Here is a 26,963-nt window from a genome sequence, read left to right as displayed (position 1 = left end):
ATATATATATATATATATATATAAGAAAGAGTCTCGAATACAAACTCTGCATGCAGTTCCAACAAGAAAGTTCTTATTCACAAAATTTTCAACCCGCCTCGGGCCTTCGTCAACACTACACTGACGAAGGCCCGAGGCGGGTTTAATGTTGTGAATAAAAACCTTCTTGTTGGAACTACAGATGGCGTGTTCGAGACTCCTTCTTCTTATAATAATAACATTCGAAGTCCAACACGTGGAAAATTCATATATATATATATGTTTTCATTCCTATACGTAAGAAAAAAAATCACGGGATAACCGTAACTCGATACATTGTACTTGAAACTCCTACTATATGCACATTAATCGAAAAAAAAAACAAGAAAAAAAAGAGAAGCAAAGAGATAGATACAATGTATCTATAAAATTACCACTATTTTTGTTCTTGCTACGCACACCTAAAACTTGCGCTGAAGTATACTCAAATGCATTTGTGTGTGAGAGTGCGTGCGTGCGTGCGTGTGTGTGTGTTTATGAGTGCGTGTGTGTGTGTGTGTGTGTGTGTTTGGACTTCATAATCTTCGAGGGATGCGCTGGCTATCGCATCTCGTGTTGCTCCGGCGCCAATTTCCTCCTCGTTTAGAGTTCGTAGCATTGATGTTGCACCGATGTATCAAAACAGCTCTTTTTCTTGCTAGTCTGCGATTTTTTTTTTTATTCTTCCCCTTCCCTCCCCCCCCCCCTTTTTTTTTTTTTTTTTTTTTTTTTGTTTATTCCTGATAGTCCCAGCTTGGGTGTCGGCGAGTCCGATCGTGTGAACCGCTCTGGGAGAGTATCAACATTACCTTTCAATCTGAGTTAAATCCTAGATCCACATTGAATTACTGGGCCAACCCGCCTGCAGCATTCTCTGCATCCCCGACTTCCCTCTCTCTCTCTCTCTCTCTCTCTCTCTCTTACTCACTCTCCTTCCCCCCTCTCACTCACTCTCTCGTTTTTCATGCTGCAATTGCCATTTTCTTCACTTGTTTTGATATCTTGTCCATTTTATCAAAAAGAAGGGAAAAAAGAAACAAGCAAGCATAAAAGCGACTTTCCAATTTCGACAGTTAACACATCGTAAATAAAAGTTGCTGAAGAATAGGCAGTATTGGCTGGATGAATTTTAACTACATCATACACCGTAGATTGCTATGTCATTCAAGTATGGCATCACAACACTGAATTATAAGTATTGTTTCTTTTAATTTGGTGGGTAGTTGTAGCTGTTGTTGTTGCTGGTTTTTTTTGTTTTGTTTTTTTTTTTTTGGAGGGGTGGTGATTCATTTGCGTACAACGATCGACTTGTCCAAGTACCAGTTTGAAAAACAGCCTGGAGTTAATATATATATATATATATATATGTCTCTGATTTTGTATTCAATGCATGCTCACGTACTATTACGTTAATCAACATTGTATAATGAAACAGTCGAATTGGGTAAACGTGATCATGTGATAATGGACCATTTGTGATAGTCCCCAATAAATCTTCCTCATGAATCAAACCTTTCGGATTGAACATTCTTTTTATTCCCCTTCACGCCCTCATATTATCATCACTACTTGCAGTCGTTCGAAGAGACTCAAGCATGTTCCTGAAACAAAATAGTGTGTTTGCCTTGTTTTGTGAAATTCCCCAGCATTCTTCGGTAATGAAGTACTCTGTAGGCGTGATTTCTACCTTCATTTCCTGAAAACATCCGATCGACCCTTCCCTCAACTCGATTTTTAGACATATTAGACATATATATATGTACATATTATGTATTGTATAAATATGTAGGCCTACAGTGTATATATGTATATACATGTATATATATGTTCCAAATGATACCATGTTTGGTTATCTTCCATTTCCTAAATTCACTGTAAAACTTCAAAGTGAAACACATTTTGTTCTAATAACAGTCGTTGATAAACACATTATATATATATATATATATATATATATATATATATATATATGCATACTAGTGTTTGTCAAAAATCTAAATAAAGACTGAAAAATCCGTTTTGTTGTCTTACACAATATGAAATACAATTGATTTCATTTTGTTTTACCTTAACAGAATACAGACAGGGAAAGGAGGAAGAATTTTGTGCGTTAGTATTTGATATGTGAAGTTTTGGAGGCAAGAAGACATTGACACTGTTTTGATAACGCCTAAACAAATTTCTTAACATGCAATGGTTTCAAAATTGAATTCAATTTTGCGTACGAAAATCTGAATATTTGAAATTGCTTTTGCTTTAGAATAGAATAAAACTGCATCTACTAAATGCTACTCTAGGATAATCCTCGTGAAAATACGTAAGCAAAGTGTGTGTGTGTGTGTGTGTGAGAGAGAGAGAGAGAGAGAGAGAAAGAGAGAGAGAGAGCTCTTTTATTTTGTTATACTTTTTAGATTCCAAAGTCAATTCTATAACATTATATAATAATCCATTATATTGTGGGCGTAGAGCACCATTAATTTTAGATAGGTCATATTACAAAAAAAAATAACAATAACCTCGAACCAAGTAAAGTTCCCTTTTAAAGAACTTTGCAAAGTCGACGACGTGCGTTAAATTAAGTGATACCGCAAAATAATGTGCTTGAATTTGAAAAGGGAATCTTATGATTGCCAATCCCTCTGCCTATACATGTATTACTAAACCGTTGAAACAATAATGACCGTTTGTTCACTTATGGTGCCATCTCATATCAGCACCATGTCATTTGAAAAAAAAAAAAGAAGAATCCCCACAAATTCAAGCCAAATCTTTTTAATCTTATACATTTTTATCAAAGAAAAAGTAATATGTGTATTTTCATGTTTCCTACAGAATGCTTTCATCTACGAATTCGATAACATGCACATACATACATACATACAAACACACATATACATATATTATATATATTAATGTGTACATATGTACATATATATATATATATATATATAGAGAGAGAGAGAGAGAGAGAGAGAGAGAGAGAGAGAGAGAGGGAGAGAGAGAGAGAGACGAGCATTCTTACGTTTCAGTTGGGATAAAAATAGATTAAAGTAAAGCATCACTCCATGTTGCTTTATTTCAAAGAGTAGAATTAAACAAGATACTGGTAGAACTTTTTATCAAAATCATGTATACATTTAGAAAGTTGCAGAATTTCAAGGTTTAAATGGTTGCACCTTGCCCTAAACCGTGATTATATGATCAAAATTTTTCCCTTTTCCATATAAACGCAAGAAGCCTTCAGAAAAATTTTGATTCTTTTAACACACTTTTATCCTCCCTTGATTTTAATTTCAGTGTTATAGCAGTTTCTGAAACATGGTTTAACACAAAAGTGAATTTAGGTTTGTATGATATTGGTAATTATTCTCTTGTTCATATTTGTAGACCAGCTGGAAAGGTCGACTTACTAAATTCTGGTTCCCATCACAAAACAAATGAATTCCTAGACATGATGTATTCTTTTCATTTTTTCCAATGATCACAAAACCAACTCGCATCTCAGCAAATAGAGCCTCTTTAATTGACAACATATATTCTAACACCCCTGAAAAGATTCTTACAGTGGAATCATCTATGATGACCTTTCTGATCACTTTCCAGTATTTGGCATATTAAAAAATAGAATGAGTATTAAACATAACATTTTAAAGAAAAAAGAAGTACGTAAAAGAATTATTAATGATACAAACCTTTTGTCATTTCGTGAGAAACTAAAAAATGTCAATTGGTCAAATGTAAAAGAATATATAAATGTTGACGAGTGTTATTACACATTTCTTGAAAAAATTTATGATATATATGATGATTGTTTTCCTTTTAAGATTATTCATGTGAATAAGGTGGATAAATGTAAGAAACCTTAGATTACTAAAGTTATTCTTAAGTCTATAAATCGTAAAAACAGATTATATAAAGCAAGTTTCAAGAATCCAGACACAAAACATAAGACTGCTTATAAAGATTGTATACATTACATAGTTGACCCCTTATGCGATATTTTTAATAAATCTTTAAGCACTGGCTTTGTACCCGAAAGATTAAAGACAGCGAAGATTGTACCTTTGCATAAAAAAGATGATCCAAAATATATTGATAATTATAGACCTGTTGCTCTTCTTTCAATTTTTTCTAAACTTCTAGAAAGACTTATGTATGACAGGCTCTACGAGTTCCTTACTAAAAATAATATATTAATTTCTGAGCAATTCGGTTTTCGTAAAAATTATTCTACGTCACTCAGTGTTATTTGATTTACTGACTACATTCTTCAAGAAATTGACAAAGGTAATTATTGCTGTGGTGTAGTTATGGATCTCTCAAAGGCGTTCGACACCATCGACCACCACATCCTGCTAACGAAACTACATCTCTACGGAATAAGAAGTTTACCTCTACAATGGTTTGGTAGTTATTTATCAAATAGACGGCAGTACGTGGTGGTCGATGGTGTCGAATCCACTCAATTAGATGTAACTCTTGGCGTACCGCAAGGTTCTGTACTTGGGCCCCTTTTATTCCTTGTATATGTAAATGACATAATTAATTGTTCAAAAATTTTGAGATTTTCACTTTTTGCAGATGATACTGTGGTATTTTACTCTCATGAAAATGTTACTTCACTTGTACTTACATTGAATAAAGAACTTTGTATGTTAAATGAGTGGTTTAAATGCAATAAATTGCTTTTGAATTTTAAGAAAACAAAGTATGTTTTGTTCCATTCCAAAAGAAAGAAAATACCGCAAAATTTTTCTCCAATACAAATAGAAAGTGCTGTTATAGATAGAACTGAATCAATAAATTTTTTTAGGTATTTTAATCCATGAGTCTCTCGATTGGAGGTGTCACATTACAAACATCACCGCTTAAATATCGAGTAGTATAGGAATCTAAATTTAAATCTTTTTTACCAAGAAAAATATTGCTTTCTATTTACAATGCTTTAATACAATGTATTACTTCACTTTAACTATTGCAGTGAAATTTGGGGCAAGACATACAAAGTTCATATTTTCAAACTGTTCAGATTACAAAAACGTGCGGTACAGCTTGTAACAAAAAGTGATTTTCGAAGTCCGAGTCTACCTCTTTTCATTAAAAATAAAATTATTCCTATATTTGAACTTGTGCAACTTAATGTATTGGTATTCATGTTTAAGTATCATAAAGGGATACTCCCTTCCATATTTCAAAACATGTTTAGAACAAATTCGTCATTCCATGCATACTCAACCCGTTCTAAAGATAATCTTCGAGTTCCAAGTTGTCGCTTAACAACAAGGTCTCATTCTATTCGATTCACAGGGGCGCATGAATGGAATTTAATTTCTTCTGATCTTAAATCCAGTACTACACTTACTCGTTTCAGAACCCTATTCAAACGTATTACATTTAAAAAACAAAACTATCATCCTTGACTGAGTAGACTTCAACAGCTGTACTTTTTCTTCTTTCTATCTTCGTTTCTTCGCCCTCTTACCAATCTCTTGTATTGCATTTTTACTGTGTATGCTTGCGTATGTCTATGTGTATATTGTAACGTAATTCTGTATTTTTTAATTTACTACTTATGACAGAAATTTCAATATATGCTTAATTGCATTTTTGTTATTGATTGTTTAATTGCTGCAAAGGGGCCCCATAACAAGCAATAGTTGCTTACAAGGGGTCCCGGCCTTTGAATGTTATGTCTTTCATAATGTGCAATTTTTTATGTTGTATCATACAGTTGCCGAATAAATTGAAATTGAATTTGTTATGCAAATTAGGTGAAGTCATGATGACACTGACTCTTGAAGTTTTCAACTCAACTGATGACCACAAATCTTCGCGAGATTTTGTATAATTGAAATACAGGGGAACCAATCACTTCCATTGGATTATAATATTGTAGAGATGTAGTGATTAGCAACGATGATTTCAAAATATCAACAAGTTATGTAATGATATTGTGTCTTGAATATGTCCAACTTGGTTTAAGGTTGTACAATCAGCAGATTTCAGCTGACTGCACGATACGATGTATTATGTCAATGGAAGTCACAAAGTGGCATTTTGCCTTCATTGTAAAAGATAAGAGAGAGGAAGCAAAGAAAGAAACGGACAAAAAAAAAGAAATGAAAAATATGGGAAAAGAAAATGTTTTCAATGTGTGAGAAATAACGGCCTCAAGCTGGAAGGAGATGGAGAGAGAGAGAGGGGGGGGGGGGGAGACAGAGAGGGAGAGAAAGTTAGATTTGGATTGGTTTGACAAATACAAACTCGCATCGGTAATCCTATACCTCCTGACCACTTGGGAACATTCGGGGAATCGTGGCGATAATGGGCATTTAACTGGCAATATTCAGGACGGTTCACCGTCCCGGAGCGTAGACGGCCTGAGAGGACTGGAGGAACAATGATTGCGCAGACACACCCATCTTCTAGCGGGTTGGGGTGAGAGGGGGGAGGATTTTCTGTGGAGTTTTTGAGCGCTTCTTCTCTCAATATTCATTTCTACGACGTGAGAAACTGTAATTGGTGTCCTCTCCCCTTCTAAAGACCTTCTTTTGCAGCAGACGCAACAAGATTCCAAATGAACCCTTCCCTTACTTTCCACATACAGACTCTTTAGTCTTTAATTGATGGGCTGAAAATCATGGCGAATTTTTCTTCAATACTATCGATGCTGTACCAAAATGAAATCATTTGACAGCTACAAACAATGATAATGATAATGATAATGATAATGAAAATGATAGTGATAATGATGATAATGATAATGATAATGATAATGATGATAATGATAATCATGACGATAGATTTACTTCTCAGATGGGTAAACTATTTCGTAGAACCCTGTTGTACATCTAATCCTAGCAAGGTACCGGCATTCAGTCTATGTTTATACCTCGGGTATTTGTGGGATGTTGATACGATGTTGAGAAAGACCTTGTGGCGTAATGTATATATCTCTGATTACGAAACACTACCCGAGCACGACTGTTTATTTTTAAACAGACGTGCATCCTCATTAAAGCAAGGCATCTGTGATAAGCGAGCAAATGGACTTCAGCTTGAATGGCTCAACATCTGAAGAAAGCATTTTAGAGCTGACATACTGGAGAGGAGGTAGTGATATTAAAAAGAAATAATTATATATACGGATGACCTTATCTCGAAAGAAAAACACATTTGATTTTGATTTTGATCTAAAAAAAAAAAAAAACCTGTCAAATTTCTTTGAAGAGCATTATCTAGTGAGATAATACAACCTACTACAACCTACTACTTGTTCTCACAAAAACAGATACACATTCATGGATTATGTTCATGTAATACCAACACACGAGAAGCAAGCTGGGTCCAGAGTTATAGTGATATAATAATATGCCAAGGGATTCGGGTTCGATCCCCGGCGAAGACCAATTTTTCAACTTGTGCTCTTTTTCCAAAAAAGGAGGAACAGTAAGAGGAATAATAAACTCCAAGCTAGGCACCGTTTTCTCTCTCGTCATACCTCACGTATTTATTTATGTGAGATATGACATAATCATTGTATGTTTAAGATAGTTTATATCATTATTCTGCGTGTGAATAACATCCACTGTGCATACATGACATATTTGAAATTAACCAATGAAGCGACTAAATGTACTCTGAATTGTTTTTGCTGCTATTGGTGTTATATGGCAGTTTACTCATTTATTAATACCCTTATTTAGTGACATATTCATTTTTCTCGTTTCTAGTCAATGAAAAATGCAAGAGGTGTGTTACGGTAAATACTGCATGTTCAATCACAGTAACATTGTCATGTAAGTTATACAGCAAGGGTTAATGACCTGTAACAGTTTTTTTTTTTTTTCAGCTGCGAGTTAAACGACATACAGTGTATATGGTATGCATAATGTTGATGTCATGACATGTCTCGTTACAAATGCTACAGTATAAATCACGGGCAATAGAAAACGTGCTCATGCAATATATTCCAACGTTTATGATTGCATCACATTAATTTCAAGACGAAAATTACATACATAAATACTCTGTCAGTTTACTGCTCAGTCACTGACTTTTTTTTTTAATGTCGATCATAAGGTCTGACAGTGTCGACAACTCTGACAGAAACAAAAACAAAAACAACAAGTTTCTCTGGGCGAGCAGCCTTGTCTGATGAACATATAAGCGACAACATTATTTCGGGAATTAACGAGTTGAATATCACTGGAAAGTGATCTGATAATTATCTTTTGAGTATGCCATTAGAACCACAGATGATGCATTTATGTATACTAAATTGAGGGCTCTGTTCAAGTGAAGAGCTTTAAATACATTGACCCGATTCAGCAGACATATTCTAGAGCAGCTCTAAATTTCTTGAAAGCTTTCGCAAATCACTTTATTAAAAGACAATGAAGGACTGTTCAGACATTGATCTCTATGTTATTCCAAATACCAATGTTATGATATGAAACAAATGTGCGCGACAACACCCACCACAGCTTGGTTTTGTTTTGTTTTTTTTTCTTCTTCCTGTAAAGACAATATAAATATAATTAAATATGTATAAATAATCAGCAATGGGGGAAGTGTTTACCGGCAGCTTGTGCTCTATTGTCAACATGTACTCATTATATTATGTATACCACAGTGTATTGAATAAGGGCTTGAATTGATCACTGACGAGATCACGTTATGGCGTTTTATCAGTGTCTGAATGCATTCGTGGACATGAGCTACATTTCTTTCTTCTTTTTCTTCTTTAAATTCTTTAAGGTCGATGCTTTCACTTTTTTGTTTTGCTTTGTTTTGTTGAACATACCTATAATCCACGATAACTTACATTTCTACGAATATGTAAGCCTATATTTTACGGCGCTGGAAAAAAAAAAACATTAAAATAATGACAAATTTGTCATTGACATTAAATATTTCGTGGGTGTTTGTAATCATAATTATTGATTTAAAATGCTTCTATCAATTTTCTTATTACATTCATCTTAATATTCAATGTCGTCTTTCATGAAATGCCATATTGCATACTTAGATTATTTCTTAATCCTTCATGTCAGCACCTTTATGATTGCTATCCTATAGATAATATTTTCTTTACAGTTTACAGATACTCTTCGTTATCGTCATTTCCTCCTCCCGAGGACAAAAACCACATAATAACTTTTAAAATCGACCATCGTAAGCGCCCAAAATACGGATACTTTACCGGTCAAGATTTCGGGCACTTGCCATCGCGCCATTCCAGGTTTCTCCACTAATTTGTGTTATTCTTCTCTAAATCACCAGCAGCATTCTGCTTCATTAACCTGTTAACATCTGCATCAAGTACAATCACTGTATGTTGTGTTACTCTCGTTACTGGTGTTGACTCACGTAGCCTAAAACTTCGTATATCAGATATCGTGCTAAAAGGAAAGAACTCGTATCTGATAACGTGAGCGAACAGTAAAAGGCCTGAAGAACTGGTATCAAGCGACACAAATATTCTAGAGCGACAAAGATATTCCATTCTGGGATTTGTAAGGGAGCATACTTTCATCTAATGAGCATAAGCTATTATGCCTATTAGATCACAAGATAATATTCACGTAATGACTCCTTGTCGTTAACATTTTACATAACATACATGCTATTTACCATTATTTTGTCTAAAATATTAAAACACATAGTCTGTCGGTCAAACACGTATAGAATTATCAACAGCATGAAGTAAATCCTATAAAGAGGTAACCCTTATACGATACGTTCTACTTGTTCACCATTCTATAGTACACGTCTGTTCACTATTTCTCCGAGGATATACACACACTAACATTATTTCATTAAGTATCCTCATTTCTTAAATAATTTATGTGGAGAGTGAAAGAAGACCGAAATATTTAAGGCACATTTAAAGAATAATGTGAATAAGGTAATGATGTAATAATGTCAAAACACAGAATTTACAGTGTTCTGAAAATAAATTCATTGCTGCAAGTGATTGATTCTCTAGTGAGGTGTGCATTAATTCTATCACTTTTTTTAGAAGCCGAGTGGGTACAACTGAATTCCAACCAAAGAGCGTGTTTTCATCGTTTTCATTCACGTATAAAGTGAATTATCGACGCTCTTTACGATTCATAATCATGGTCTTCTCCGTTGCGGTGTGCAAGGGGAAATCATAAGAGATATCAGATTTTTGTGCAGCTGCATTTTCTTCAAATAGATTTCACTGTTCGAGGATACATTTCTGACAGTCATTGTCTATATCGTAGAAATTATCAGCTATACTATTTTATAAACTACAACAATCAACATACCCTTACAATTTACTGCCATTAATGGCTCAAGATATAGCGGAATTGGGAGTCACATAATCAACAAAGGGCAGTTTGAAGGGTAATGTGCATACGTACGAAATGACTGAGGTTTATTTTCTTGTGTTTACAAGTTTACGTTTGGTACCTAGACACAGCTACTCATCTTCAAGCCCTGTTGGAAAAGAGTGATTATGTGTAAAAATAATCCCATACAACGTTGAGAATATGTATTTTCATGACCTAAAAAGTTCTTATAACATAGGGTTCCATTTTTTCATGAAAAATCGATGGACTTTACCATTAAATACATATAATATATCTTGACATACATTTTTTTTTTTAAAGACTACAAACTGGACATAGGAATTGCGATCAGATCGTCACACTTTGAAATGTACCGATGGAAATCAACAATGTGACAACTGGGGTTCCCTGAATTAAAACATTGTATCCAGTTGGAATTACATAGAGCATGTGTCCACCTCACATATCAATATAAAGTGATATTCAAAATACATGTATTAAAATCAATGCAAGATTCATGGTTGACCAACATATTTTAGGATTTTTGTAAAGATATTTGAGTTATTTGACAATAGAACCTTTAATTATGAAATATAGAATTATGAACAAGAAGAATTGTCTTCGAAGGAGAAATAATAATTCATACAAATTGCACATTTTCCATATCATCAAAAAGTTATGTTACTATTACTTTATCATTTTATCATTTTCTCTGTCTTTACGTCTGTCTCCTTTTCTGTCTGTCCGTCAGTCTGTCTTCTTCGGTCTCCTCTGTTTTTGTCATCTCAACCATCGGAACGGCGGGCCGATCATGTGACAGGGAGTTGTACGGGTGGTGTCGGACTGATTTCACAGATGACTTATCACAGCAGGCAGAATCCCAACTGGCACTCGGTTTGGACACTTGAGAAGAATGGACTGATGTTCACAAAACATCACTGGAGAACACAGGCTGTGACGAACAGAAAGAGAGAAAGTATTTTATATTAAACATATATATATATATATATATATATATATATATATACATTATACATTAGATACATATATATATGTATATATATATACATTATACATTATATATATATATATATATATATATATATATATATTTCATTTCATTCATCCATACTTTCCATTTTTTACTTTCCAAATTGACTTGAACTTGGAGAAGCATCTTACTTTGAATCTGATGACCAACGCCACGTCGTATTACTGTAATGGTATAGATGTGTACATTATAGTATTCTAAAAGTTAATAGGCAGTCATTTTCGTTCAGTGTATAGAAAGTTCTGTAACTCTATTGCTATCTTGAGCATTTTTTTAAGACATCAATGAGACTTGATTTGCATATTTACTAATCTCTACGGATTTAACATGATCCTTGGTATCTGCAAGGTAAGCAACCTTATGGCGTGAAAGGAAGAGGACTATGCCCACCATAGTGTATCATAATGATCTTTGCATCATTTTTCTCGTCTTCTTATTTTTATCTTCGTTCATCTGTAAACATTTTTTATAACTTTTTATTAGGAGTAGACGCCATGGCAATTTGTCTTTTCCCCCTCGCCCATATCCTGTTATTAACTTCCTGGGTGTATCTACATATTTCATCCTACTAAGAAGAAGAATGTATCACACTTGATCCTGAATAAAACATTACATGATGAAATATGCATGGGAACAGCCATATACTCATAGCTTTCGAGTTGCATCCCAGACATATACATCAGGACAATAGAACCTGGCAGCATGGCGACCGATTGAAAGGAATAAACACGCAACAGTGCCACAAAATGTCCGAAAATTCGAGGAATAGAAATAAGATATCCACACGCAAGACTGACAAATGTCTGAGATTTAGGCGAAGAGCGGCCAGTGTCTGGTTTTTTTTTTTTTTTTTTCACATCTGCCGAGAAAACAAAGCTCATGAGAGAACATCCCCAACATAAGAAATCTATGTTTCAGTATCTGAGAAGCTCTTTATATCCTCTATTTTTTTTTTTTTTTTAGGTGGTGAATTGTCAATATGAAAAGCACCAGCCGTTTGTTATGCATTTATAACAAAATTGAGCTAAATTTGCAGTTGCTTCTCTACCAATTTTGAATCACTTCACAATATTCTCAGAAGCATTAAATTGTCTTATTTTAAAAGCACATTTTAAATGATTCGAAGGATTAGAAAAATGGTGAACAAAAAAAAAATCATATCTTTATCTGCATTTCAGTTGAGCGAATTGGTTAAGTCAAACAAAATGTTATCTAAAATGGCCGCCACAATAGTAATCTATTTTAAGATATCCCAATAATGAATGCCTCATAAGATGTTTTTACGCTTATGGAAAGATTGATATTAACATCCTTTTTAGGGGAGACAAAAGTGTGACACATACAAACACAAATTGACTGATAATCTTATTATGCCAAAGAAAAGAAAAAAAAAACTCATAAAAGATGTTTTTTTTTTTAATGGCCGCCAATAAGTATATAAAAACCTCGTCAATCAAAACCTCATCTTCCAGGTGTTCTCCATGTACTACTTTTACTCAATAAACTTAATAAACATTGTGTATTCAATTTCATTGATTTGTCAATCAGTTGCACACTCTGTGTAGGACCTATTGCCTATATACCCATCACTACCGCGACCACTACCTCTATTGCATTCTACTAATGATTGTCTGTATTCTTTCATCATTCAATGTGATTTTTTATAGCAAAAACGATGCGTCAAAGAGTTCATGATAGAATACCTAGTGTTATAGGAAAATGACACAAGAAACAATGAAAAAAAAATGTGAACTCATCTTGTCATAAGTATCTGCGTAAGGTGTGCATTAGACCTCAAACTTCAAGTACTAAGAGAGGCCCAAATTGAGCCTTGCTTTGTTATTATTATAATGTGTTCAGTGTAAAGACGGGGTGTGACTCTTGTATTCTAACATCATGAGCGAATGAGTATACGGGCAGAAAGCCTCGACATTCCACCGTGGTATTCGTAGGCAATAGAAAACCCGGCTTGCATTATCCATTGTCCACTCCAGTCTTCTGAACGTCAAACCTTGCCCGTACTTAAGAAAACTTGGATACTAAAGTTCCTTTTCAACGGCGGGTTACAAGTCTATCGACAGGTGTATTGAAACTGTCATCAGTATTCACAATCTGATGTAAGCAGAATCACTGGAACTACGGGATTGTGGTTTCGAGTGGGTTAATTTTTTATAGTGTTGCTATATCGTGGGCAGCTGATCCGGACGATAAAGAATTTGGTCTTCCCACGCAAGTCTTTTTCACATCACCCTACATAATGTGGTTGCGCTGTTGGACATTGTCCTCTCTAGATTTAGGAGAAAGAGGCTGGCAAGAAAAGACTAGGTTACTCGGGCTGTTAGGCATTGTCCTCCCTAGATTTTAGTGAAAACGGCTGGTAAGAAAAGACTAGATAACTCGGGATCGTTCACGCAGAACACCCAGAGTCAATAAAAGAGATGCAACCCCCGGATGGTCGGGGGTTATATATCATTATACATTATTATGAATTCATATAATATGAAACCACATGTATATTATTACAAATATTATAGAATGAACCAATTTAAATTGTTACGAATTAGTGAACCCAATATATATATATCGCTACATCCCTCATTTCACCTAACAAACCACCCATCCTCATTAATATCTCATGAATTTATATAAGAATACGCATATTGTGGGGAAAATTATCAGTCGATAAATCTCCATTCAAAACAAAGAAAGAAAGAAAGAAAGAAAGAAAGATGGTCGGGCGGAATTCTCCCTGGTGGTCGCCATGAGTGGACGCGCTGCAAAAGCTCCTCACGCAGTGGTGGACACACCCAAACACTGCAAATCACACACACAAACCCATCACCATGAAGTCATCCACGCCCTCTTCCCTGCATACCTTCTGGGGGACCGCCCCTAACAATATTTATCTTACCCTCGATTTCTATTTTGTTAGTATTTTTAAAGGATTTTGTATTTGCGAGCCTGTTCAAAAGGTAAATGTAGTGGATACACTTTGTACATACTTTTTGATTAAAGGTTTTCCAAACATTCCACCAAAAAATGTTTATCACAGATCGTTGAAATTGAACTCTAAAATGTAAAGTTCCCTCGTGTGGGAGGGGCATACTCCCTCCCCTGCTCAGTGTGCCATAATAAGACTTGACATACACACGAATCAAGAGGCGAGATATCACGTTTTAGCTGGTCACTGAATATTCATGTTTCTGACTTTTTGATTGAGAATTTTCAAAATTGACCACCAAAGTGTGCACAAAATTAACCAGTTGGCAACTGGCAACCTACGTGAGCCACAGAATAACGTCTGTTAGACCTTGTTGATGACTCATGGAATATATATTTTGATGGGACAACAACAGGCAGAATTGATATACTCGAACATGAAATGAATGATAATGATCATCTCAAACATGAAATGATTGAAAGGAATTAAACATGTAGAATCATTGCAATTATAATGATATGGTCGTAACAATAGGCCAGAATCTTCCGGCCGTGGCCACGGTAACGTGACCTACAAGCCACTTCAAATGCCATCGTGCAGGCCATCGGACGAAGTAGTATTTGGCTTCCATGGTTGTATTACACGTCGTGTAAAAGAGTTGACAGATACGTAATGTGCACAATTAGTGGGTGTTACATACAGGCGTCATGCATTTACGAAAGACGGTGGAAAATCTGTTATTTTCGCCAACACGACCTTTACTTTACTGGAAGAGCTGATAATCTTAATTCGCATTAAGTCACGGCACATGCTCCACAAATTGCAAAGACTCCCCCCCCCCACCATTAAAAAAAAAAAGAGTGTTAACACAATCTTCTATTAGTGTACGACTTTTTCCCTTCTGGCCAGGCGTACTGGTAACCTGAAAATGGGATTAAAATGGAAATCCCCTATTTCTGTCTCATGGTCGCATTTCAAGGAAGTAGATATTGTCACCGGCAAACAATTATCATGTTTGATTAATCAGGCGCTGTGTGTAGGTAATGAGTCTCATAACATACGGTGAGGGATTCCAGAACGAAACAAGTTTAGTCAAATCGCATAATGCTTATGAAATCTTGTCTAAAAATCGAGTTGAGGGAAGGGTCGATCGGATGCTTTCAGGAAATGAAGGTAGAAATCACGCCTACAGAGTACTTCATTACCGAAAAATGCTGGGGAATTTCACAAAACAAGGCAAACACACTATTTTGTTTCAGGAACATGCTTGAGTCTCTTCGAACGACTGCAAGTAGTGATGATAATATGAGGGCGTGAAGGGGAATAAAAAGAATGTTCAATCCGAAAGGTTTGATTAATGAGGAAGATTTATTGGGGACTATCACAAATGGTCCATTATCACATGATCACGTTTACCCAATTCGACTGTTTCATTATACAATGTTGATTAACGTAATAGTACGTGAGCATGCATTGAATACAAAATCAGAGACATCAACATATGTATATATATATATATATATATATATATATATATATACACACACACACACACACACTACATAGAAAATATGTAAATATTTTACACAAGCAGAGAGAGAGAGAGAGAGAGAGATGATACATTTTACTTTTCAAAACTCATTCCAGCAAAAAGCAAACGCATGCATGCACAGACACAGACACACACACGCACACACATAGACATCAGAACCAAGAGATATAATTCCAACCCTGGACGGTAGACGGCATTCTAAGACACCTCGCTCAATTATTTACTACGGAGTGGGACCGTTTAGCTTAGAGGTACTGCATGATTAAAAAATGAATCAAGTTTACATGCATGATTTAGTTCAAATTCGCAGAGGAGCTGTACATGTTCGTCGGACTAAAGACCTCTGCTTTCTCTCCCCCCCCCCCCTTCTGATTATTCTGAAATACAGTATACCTGTATGTATATTTTTTCCCAAACACGTTATAGGCGTCCTTCCTTGGGCGCGATGAAGGCATCTAAGTGATTACGGCAAATCATGAGATTTTTTTTTTCTGGCTCATCTTACTAGTCTCTTTCTATAGGCCATGCTTAGCTTGCTATCAAATTCTGAGATCCTTCCTCCACACATTAGACGACATTCGTAACACATAATATCGTATCACACACACACACACACACACACACACACGCACATCCCGCAAATACTATAAAACTATTATACCCTTCCCCTCCCTTAAGAAGTAGGCCTGCAATGCATGCCGGTGAACGTTTTAGGGTCAATGGCAACACCCCCCCGTTCCGTGGCCCCTGTACAGAGTATCTGACTACCACAGAGATAGGGAAACTGACAAACATTTTGTGAAGTTATGGTGACATTAGTTATTCTCCAAGGTATTCCATGAAATCCACTGTGCTGATGAAAAAGTTCACATCTAACGTTGATTTCACGATAGGAAGCAATAATATGCACACCTGATGGATTTGACCCCCTTAAAGAAAAACAAATCAAACCAAAACATAAATTTCAAAGGATTTTGTTCTTTATCCCTCCATAGAATTTTTTTTTTTAATTGCAAATTGAATCACATAATGTACAGGGTATCACAGTGAAAAGTAGTGGAGTCTGAAATCCTTCTGTTAGGGCTTTAGAGTAAAAAGTATAGGCCTACTGAATAACAATGTCATTAAATCATTACCACCAGGTTGTGAATAGATGTATTTCTTTAGCAGGAAAGAAATAGTGTCAAAGAAATCGAATAAATGCAACTCTTGGAATAATGCATTTGATGAATTATATAGAAAGAGCGAAAGTTTATCACAACCATAAAGTTTGATTCAAGTTTATCGGTCGGTAAACATGAACAGGAGAGATTGTGCTTTGAGCAGACTACTTTTTTTGCGTTTTGTCCTTTGTAGTGCTCTTTGAAGGCTCATTATACATTTTGTTAGGGGATATTGGAGCTTGAGTATTGGGAACACTGAACATACGATGCTGTGACACAAAATTGGCACCGACTTGGGCAAAAATTCAACCCTGAGGTGAAAGCTGACCCATGACACGCGCTAGCCAACGCAGCTGTGAAATACTGCATCCACCACTCCCCCCCCCCCCCGCAGTATGTACAAACGGATGCATGGCATGCAGTGAAGTTTATTTTGCGTAAGTACATGCACGAGCCTAATCCTTATTCCAGTTATTGTCATGTGCATGCACGTAGACATTAAGTAATAAACGGGATGCAGATTCTTTCATGTTTTGCTTAACGTTTTTCGCTCTTACACTTAATGTGACGGAAAAGTGCTCTTTGTGTAACAACTATTACCATCACTGTGAATACAACCTCATCTTTCAATACAATACCAAGGACATAACGACCCTTTCACAAAGTCATTTCAGCTGGGTGGAGGAGAGATTTCTTACACATGTGACATACTAAATATAAAGTGCAGTTTCCCATAATGCTCAAATGTTACTTTAATGAATAAGAGTATATCAGACGCACAGACCGACACTGTGCTTTTTTTAAAGCAAAAGTAAGAACATAAGAAAGTTATGAAATTGAACAATTCCCCATGTTTTCACAAATCAGTGATATGACTCACCTCCAACAAAACTGTTAGCAAATTTTCAGTATTTTTTAACAAATAAGAAAAAAACCGAAGAAATCACTAATGAGAAATGCCTTTGCATCAAATCTTCATAGTCTTATGACAGCTTTGCAACGATGACTTTTAGGGGGTTGAAAAGTTGTATAGTTTGTTTAAACCGTTGGCAAAAAAAAAAAAGTCATATGTGATAAAAACACATAATATATATATTATATATATATATATATATATATATATATATATATATATATAATTATATTTTGCCGATGATTTTATATATTGATCTCATAATATTCTATGTATTTAATCATAGATACATGTATAGTATCACCTAAACATATCAAGCTGAGATTAATATGTTGAGGTGATATAAAATGGTAATGTCATACTCATGATTCTTTTTTTTTTTGTCAAGTATATAGAAAATATTTTACGTATACTTCCATTAAGAGAGAAGTCGAAAATCATGTGTTGATATGTTTACAAATATTGTTTATACCCTACTCATTATGTTCCTACATGTTTTTTTTTCTGTATGTATGTTAATGTTTTTGAACATATGAAATGAAATGAGGTCCCTGGAAAGAGAAAATTTATGATACATTTGTGTACAAATCAACAGGAGAGTTGTAAGGGGATGACGTCATTGCCTGTCATTGCCTGTCCTAATTTGAGAGTATTTGTAAAAAAATTGGTCCTCCGAAGAAATTAAAATAAGACAATATTTTCTAATTACATGCCCGATTTGATGGGTTTCCCCACTTTTCTGCTTGTTTGATTTTACTCTATTTATCATAATCAACTGGAACAGTCGTGCAGTGGTGTTGCCCTTGTTAAGTCGGATTCCTTCACAGAGCAGACTGCACGGGTTGTAAGATGAGCGCTCCCAGGATTCCTAGGTATAGCACCTAGAAGGTAAACCAACCAGTGGGTAATCTAATGAAAACTAATTAGATTAATCCCCAAAGAGACACAGAGATAGCTGGAGGGGTTACCGGGAGGAACGGGCAGAAGGAGGCACTAGGAGAGCGAGAGAGAATGAAAGAAAGTGAGAACGCGCCAGCAAAAATTTGCGCCCAATTATTGACAGTTGCGGCTCACATACTATCTCTCCCAATTACAGCCCTCGTCGTCGCTATCCGGGGGCTTGGAATAAAGACACGGCTTCGGGAAACAATGCGAAACTCTTCCCATCCCCGCCACTCTTTCCTTTGCCGAGATTGTTCGGGATTTCCAAATTAAATTCTGTTTTATAGCGCCCCTTTACTTCCAGGGTCCAGAATGCCACCAGGTGTACACTGTGCCAACGTGGATGCACACGAAAGAATTACAATAGTGCAGTTGAGATGAGTGAAAGGGGGGGGGGTAAGAGAGAATTCAAAGCAATCAATAGACACAGAAAACTATGGATAGGTACCAAAAAATGAAAGAAAAAGACACCTACATAGGAAGACAGACAAAATTTGTCTGTCTTCCTATATAGGTGTCTTTTTCTTGTATTTAATACACTTGATGATTTCAAAAAAAATAAACAAACAAAATCACAGCTACGAGGGAAACAAGAATACCAGGAATGAATAACAGGACACTTGGCCACACATTGAATACACAGAGACAGAAAGAATTCCTATTCACATAGCAGGGCTCAACTTTTTTCTCTGGTTTCCCGTTCCTGCCACAAAAATCTTTGAAATTGAAATTTTTGGGGAAAAAAATGTATTGGCCAAAAATAAAAGGAAAAAGAAAAATTCACTTTGAATTTTAACTGCCCAATCGGGCATCCGAAAGATAGCCTTTGTGGAAATTTGGTGGCCAGACATACATTTTAATGGCCCTACATAAATTTCTAGTGGCCCTGGGCATCTGGGCCGCTGCTTATGTTGTGCCCCCTGCATGCCTAAACATAAAGGAAATACAGAAAAACAAAATGATGACTGAATCAGAGATATTTCCATCCAGAGAGGTACAAAGTGTGACAGAGAAAGAGAAGAAAGAGAAGATTGAAAAAATAAAAACATAACACAGAGGTGGAGAGGGGGAAAGAAACACACGGCCAAAATTCACAAGGAAAAGTAGAATTTACGCGGTGTGTAATATATGTTCCCGCCGGAAGTAGCATTTTGTAGCAAAATGTACAATACAGGTCACAAATCAAGGTCAAAGGTCAAAGAAATCAAAGGTCAAAATTCTGTGTAGAAGTTTTGAAGCCCTCACCTGCTGCCATCACATAAAGCAAACGGAATCGAAATCGGGTTAGAAATGGAGAAGGAGTAGCATTTTGTAGCCATTGTACAATATAGGTCAACAATCAAGGTCAAAGGTCAAAGAAGTCAAAGGTCAAAATTCTGTGTAGAAGTTTTGAAGCCCTCACCTAGTGCCATCACATAAAGCAAACGGAATCAAAATCGGGTTAGAAATGGCGAAGGAGTAGCATTTTGTAGCAAAATGTACAATACAGGTCACAAATCAAGGTCAAAGGTCAAAGAAGTCAAAGGTCAAAATTCTGTGAAGAAGTTTTGAAGCCCTTACCTATTGCCATCACATAAAGCAAACAGAATCAAAATCGGGTTAGAAATGGTGGAGTAGCATTTTGTAGCCAATGTACAATATAGGTAAAAAATCAAGGTCAAAGGTCAAAGAAGTCAAAGGTCAAAATTCTGTGTACAAGTTTTGAAGCCCTCACCTAGTGCCATCACATAAAGCAAACGGAATCGAAATCGGGTTAGAAATGGCGAAGGAGTAGCATTTTGTAGCAAAATGTACAATACAGGTCAAAAAATCAAGGTCAAAGGTCAAAGTAGTCAAAGGTCAAAATTCTGTGTAGAAGTTTTGAAACCCTCAACTAGTGCCATCACATAAAGCAAACGGAATCGAAATCAGGTTAGAAATGGCAAAGGAGTAGCATTTTGTAGCAAAATGTACAATATAGGTCAAAGGTCAAGGTCAAAGGTCACAACTGAAATTCTGTGTAGAAGTTTCAAAGCTCCCACATAGTGCTATCATATAAAGCAAACAGAATCAAATTTGGCTCATAAATGACAGAGAAGTAGCAAATTGAAGATTTTGATCACACACGGACACACACACGGACACACGGACGGACACACGGATGGACACACGGACAGACACACGGACACACACACGTACGGAGCCCGTTTCATAGTCCCCTGCTCGAACTCGTTCGGCGGGGACAATAAAGGTGGTTTAAACTTAGACCATGGTACAGATTTAGACCATGGTCTAAAATAAGCTTGAAATAGGCGTACCTTTGACATGCACGTATTAACGTGTGTTTGTTACTGGACGTCTGTTAGCGTACGCAATCTGTCAATCTTATTTACGCAGAAGAAATTTGCATAAACCATAGTTTAAATTCAAACCACCTTCGTGAATTCGGGCCTACAGAGTAGAGGAGATACTTAATAAGAGAGGAAGACATAGAGAGATAGATTGAATGAAAAGCCAGAGTGAGAAAGAGAGAGAGAAAAAAAAAAACACAGGGAGGAAAATTTCATCAAGTCCACAATGGACCCTGGGAAGAGTAGGTTACTATACATTCTCACGAGCAGCCACTCCTGAATGACAGAAAAAGAAGTTGCTTTCAACAGAACTGATCACATAAGAGCACTGGAAATGTCTCTGTTGCCATGGCTATGATACCTCCTTGCTTGGATTGAGGTGTGGGATTCTTCTCAAGCTGCCAAAGAAGGCAGGAATATCTTGGTTGTTCAGGTTTCATATGCAATGCATGAAAGCACAGACATTGTATTGTGGTTGGTATATATTAATCAACCCCCCCCCCCCTCCTTTTTCACTCAGTCTCATACTTTCTCATTTTGGTTTCCAAAGTTTATCAAGACATCGAATCACCTTAAATAAATTTTGATATTCACTATCACTGATCATTTTCCCTAGCCTTCAGATATTTATTTTCTCGAAAAGTGTATGTGAAATGTGCATGCCCTTTTGAATTCCAGTAATTATATAAGATTAATTTGTAATGTGCAACAAATGAACAAGAAATTGAATTATTGTGGAATGGAAGTGATCATTAATTTTGTTTCAGGTTCAAGGATTAAATTAAAGTCTTCAGTAACTAAAAATGATATTTCATGTACATCATGTGTCATGAGAAGAGAACACTCTTTTAACACAATACTTACCTTCCACTTTGTTTATCCAACCCACACAGTTTATGGGGCTGATCGTTGAAAAAACAAAAATAATTTGTATAAACCACAGTATTAAAAAAAAACAAGAAAAAAGAAAGAGAAAAAAAAGACTTGATTTCTTTTGGATTCCTTGCAATTCCAGAAACGTTTGCTCTTTTCAGAATTTCTCATCTGCCCGAAAAATGTCTGAAAAAAATGAAACACTCTCCTTCGCTTGGGACCCACTTGAAGACAGCATCTTGTGGGTACGACAGAAAGTTAACAATTCATATTTTGTTCTTCCTGCTGCGTGCACGTAGCTCCTCGAGACAAGCCCATGAGCCAAGAGCACTTGACGGTTCCTCGGCAGCCTACGGTTTGTTGCTATCCAGGTGAAATTTTGCGGATGTTGTTTTGTCCTTAACTCCATCAGCCTGCATCCTTAACAAAGAGAAACTTGGCAGACCTGTTTTGCAATGTACTCAAAAGCCCTCGACAATTTCATTCAAATATGCTTAGTAACCAGATATCTATTCTTCTTTGCTGTATGCATGTTACATTGTATTGTAGTTTCTTTGTCTCAAATGCAATTACAATATACAGTCCATTTGCTCCTATTTTCCTTTTCTATAAATCAGAGTGCAATTTCAATGGTGATATCTTAATAGGAACTATTATTATAACTATGTTGCTGTGTGATTACATAATGCAGCCACAATAGCTCTCAAGAAAATACAATCTATTTTCCTGTTTGCAGAAAAAAACATCAATAATTGATCTCTTGCAAAAAAAAAAAAAGTGCAAAACTGGCATTTGTCCCCCAAATAAATCACTATGAGTAAAATTCTCACACATCTGCCCAAAATAGTAGACACAGGTGGACGCACTGTATACTAGTTCATTGTATTTCAGTAATATGCAAGAACCAAGTGTGCATAGGCCAAATTCTGCACTGCATCATGGGAAACAGAGGTCTACAAGGCACACTTGTCCATGAACATTTACATCCGAACATCAGCCAAGCAAAAGTCTGACCCAACCCTGGGTCCCTGAGCATAATCAACCATCAATCCTGAGCTTTTATACAAAGCTTGCAAGGTTGAGCTCAGGCCGGCCCCTGGACATGCGACAGTGCGATTCCACCCAGTGAATACCACCTTAGATCAGCCTCATCTTGCCAAGCTCCATAGATTCAAATGGATTGAGATAATTCACTTGGCACACTCTCTCTCTCACTCATCAGATATTCTTTTGTTAATCCCTGACTGACGACAGAAATCACTTAATCCAATGTCTATGGCAACCTTGTAGGTGCTGTATAAAATGAATGGGCATCTTTGAGTTTGATGCTCAACGGATTAAAAATGGTGATCATGATACAATTGTCATAACTATCCAGGGTAGCCCTGCCTTCCCCTGGGGTCCTGCCAGTTACTAATCCCCCAGCTAATATGCGAGATACCCATACGTACACACCAAGGTTGATGGAAACATAGTGGGGAAAGGGACTCTGTTGTCTACGGATGAATCACTGCGCAGGTATCCAGGTACTTTTTTTAATGCAAATCCGGAGTAAAATAGGGCAAACACTAAGACTTTCAGGAATAATTATCAACCCACAGCTCTTTATTGTCTAATACCACATTGCTAATGCTGGGATTTTTAACAATCTTTAAGTCCAGGGTATTTCTTTCTTAAACACCAGTACACTAGAATGTAACACTGACATTTTCAAGAATTACAAGTTGACAGCCTCTTCTCATTCTTAACAGTGGTGACTCCATAATTTTAAAATCATATGCGCAGAGCCTCACCGAATATTTATGAGTGCTAATACTGAAGATTTCAAGAATTATAAGGCCACAACTTCTTTGCAACTACACTGGCTCATCACACTATCAATTTAACGAATAGCAAAATAAGGAGCTTTTCCCACTACATCAGAATGATAACAATGAGAGGTGTTGGAAGAATCACAAATCCAAAGCCTTTTACCACTACACTGCAGTTGTAAAAATACACGTAAGACTTTTACAAACTAAGTCCAGAGCTTTATCCACTACACCGCAGTACATGTACTAACACTGAGATTTGGAAGACTCACAATTCGGTCCAGAGCCCTTTTTTAACCGCACTAGATTTATAACACTGACACTTTCATAAACTATAGGTGTAGAGGTACACCTCCATAAATTGTAGGTGTAGAGCCTTTTCCAGTACACCAGAGTGCTACCAATGAGATTTGGAAGAATTCATCACCCAGTCTTTTACCACTACACCACAGTTGTAACAATGAGACTTTCACAAAGTGTGAGTCCCGAGCTTTTTTCACTACACTAGCACTAACACCGAGACTTTCAAGAACTGCATATTCTGTAGTCAGCAAATTTCTTATGATGAAGAAAAAAAAACAAACAACTGACCATCATACGTAGTTAAGTTGCAGTATAAAAGAATGTACCAATGCAATTAGATGCTTTCATGTAAAATTGAAAAAAAAAAGACTTTTTAGAATTGAAGTAATCAAATTGCTATATTTGAAACTACAAGCAGTGTACCTAGTTTCACACAAATACCATGTGAATTGGCCTTAGCTAGATCTACAGCCATTGTTACATTGCTCCCTTGATTATATTTGCTAAAGTAAGCAGATACGTCTTTGTGATAGAGTTACTTACTTTTCCTCACAATGGACAGCATACTAGTACACTGCCACTACCAGGTGTAGTGCACAGCTCTGCATGCACAGTGGATAAATGAATTAATAAAATGAATGTGGTAGTAATATCTACCAGCGCTGGATGTTAGGAAAGGTGTCGCTGCCGGTCAAGTCTCAAATTTCCCCACTTGGAATGATCTAATCAGCAAATTACTCTAAAAGGTGATCCGATATTTGATTTCAACTCGCTTTGTGCCTCGATTTGGGGAAAAAAAAATTAACCATCAGCAAAGAATGGACACAACAACACTGGAAAACAGCAACACAAACTATGTGATGAAATGAGAGATGGACAGGAAATGAAAATTAGTTGAAGACTAAAAATAAAAGTATTATCGTGGAAAGTTTGTTTCACATTTCTTTTGATTAGAAGTAGCTGTTAGGCAAGGTCCATGATACATTAGGATAAGTATAATTAACCATGTATTCTTTAAAAATAGCACTCAAAATTTGCTCGTCTCGTTTGCCATGCTGTCAATTACCAAAAACAAACAAACAAACAAACAAACAACAACAAAACAACTCAACGACAGCTGCATTTATATGCTGTAAGTCAAAGAGAACCAGGATGAAAAGATGATCAAGGTAATGGATGCTTCGGGGAATTGAAAGCAAGGATGAGCAGATTGGTTGTCAGGAAAGGAACAACTTCCTTTAAAGGACAAGTCCACCTTCACAGACATGTGAATTGAGTAGAATTATGCATCAATATTAGTGGAACATGTCTGTGAAATTTTTTAGAAAATCGGACAATCTGTTCAAAAGTTATGACGTTTTTAAGTTTCCGCCCGGTCACTGCTGGATGAGAAGACTACTACTTTTATGGTGTCACATGTGTAAAACGATATAAAGAGAATATAATGAAAATTCCCTATATTTTCACTTTTTTCATAAAATAAAAGAATACTTGACTTGCCTCTTTCAGAAGACAGGGGAAAAATATTACCTTAAATGTACGTCAGTGACAAAACAAGGAAATGTGCACTTTTTTCAACAACAAAAATCTTTTGTGAAATTCTGTTTATATATTCCTCTTATCATTCTATGCATGTGACATCGTACACTGTAGCAGCCTTCTCATCCAGCAGTGACTGCACAGATACTTTAAAAATGCATATCTTTTGAACGGATTGTCCGAATTTCCCCAAACTTTCACTGATGTATTCTAATAATATTGCTACATTCACTCACTCCACATGTATATGAAGGTGGACTTGTCCCTTAACAAGGCAAATTCCTTCTAAATGCCATCACTTTCACCAATGTGCAGCACATATACATGTAATGTCAAATGAAGACAGGCCACTCCTCATGCAAGGCTAACAGCATTGACAAGCAGGACATTTAGTTAAGGAAATATTTTGCTACTAAACACTACCACTGTGATTATTATTCCCATTTCTGCTATCCTCGTAAAAATGCACTCTGATAAACTGAATATTCAAAGCTCGCATTTAAAAGGAAAATATCGGCCTTGCAAACAAACTGTGCGATAAGGACACCAATCACAACAGCCTACTTTAAAGAGGGTGAATTTGATCTGTCTCATATTTCACCTCTACCCCCCCCCCCCCCACAAATTATTCATAAAAAAACTAACTCACAAAAGAATACACATAAATATGAAAAACTTGAGCTTTTTAACCTGTTGAGGATGGACTGACTTTGCTACAACGCGTATTTCCCGTAGACACCTGCCTGGGACTCGTCCTCAGCGGGTTAATAAGAAAACAAAAATTAGCAGAATAGGATGCACAGAGTATAGCAAGAGCTATACAGATAGTTAGTTGAGGTGAGATGCTGCGGCTTGTGTGTGCTCATGTCTCCTATGGGGGGGGGGGGGGGAGAGGTCTACATCCCCATGTAGTGATCAATCACAACTGGTGATTGGCCAAATGAACTGCCACAGACCTGGAAGGGATGGGTTTCGTGCCCCGTCGTCGCAGGGCATTGTGGGATTGGCAGACCTGCCATGCCCTCATCATTGCTCAGCAACAATTTGGAAACTTGTGCGTCACTGTCACAGTGGTCCAAACTGTCACATCAAAGACACCTCAGTGTGGATAATTGACAGAAATCATTCAAAGCCATACCTAACTCCATGAAACCCTATGAAACAACCATTTTGCATTCTTCTTATCTGTATCTTATCTCCAATTT

At 36.3% G+C, this 26,963-nt stretch overlaps 1 protein-coding gene across 1 annotated transcript in view; it reads right to left on the bottom strand.

Annotated features, from left to right (window-relative positions):
• Nucleotides 1-11,121: 11,121 nt before the first annotated feature.
• The window catches only part of LOC140230473 (serine/threonine-protein kinase ULK3-like), a 57,671-nt gene continuing 41,829 nt past the window's right edge, over nucleotides 11,122-26,963 (bottom strand). The window contains exon 14 of the mRNA XM_072310626.1: nucleotides 11,122-11,292. Within this exon, the coding sequence (XP_072166727.1) occupies nucleotides 11,276-11,292 (17 nt within the window). The 3' untranslated portion in view covers nucleotides 11,122-11,275. The remainder of the gene's footprint in view (nucleotides 11,293-26,963) is intronic.

This window comes from Diadema setosum, chromosome 7 (assembly GCF_964275005.1).
Source record: "Diadema setosum chromosome 7, eeDiaSeto1, whole genome shotgun sequence".
In the NCBI taxonomy this organism is placed as follows: Eukaryota; Metazoa; Echinodermata; class Echinoidea; order Diadematoida; family Diadematidae; genus Diadema; species Diadema setosum.
Note: the sequence above shows the minus strand (reverse complement) of the source record. Positions and strands in the feature narration are given on the sequence as shown.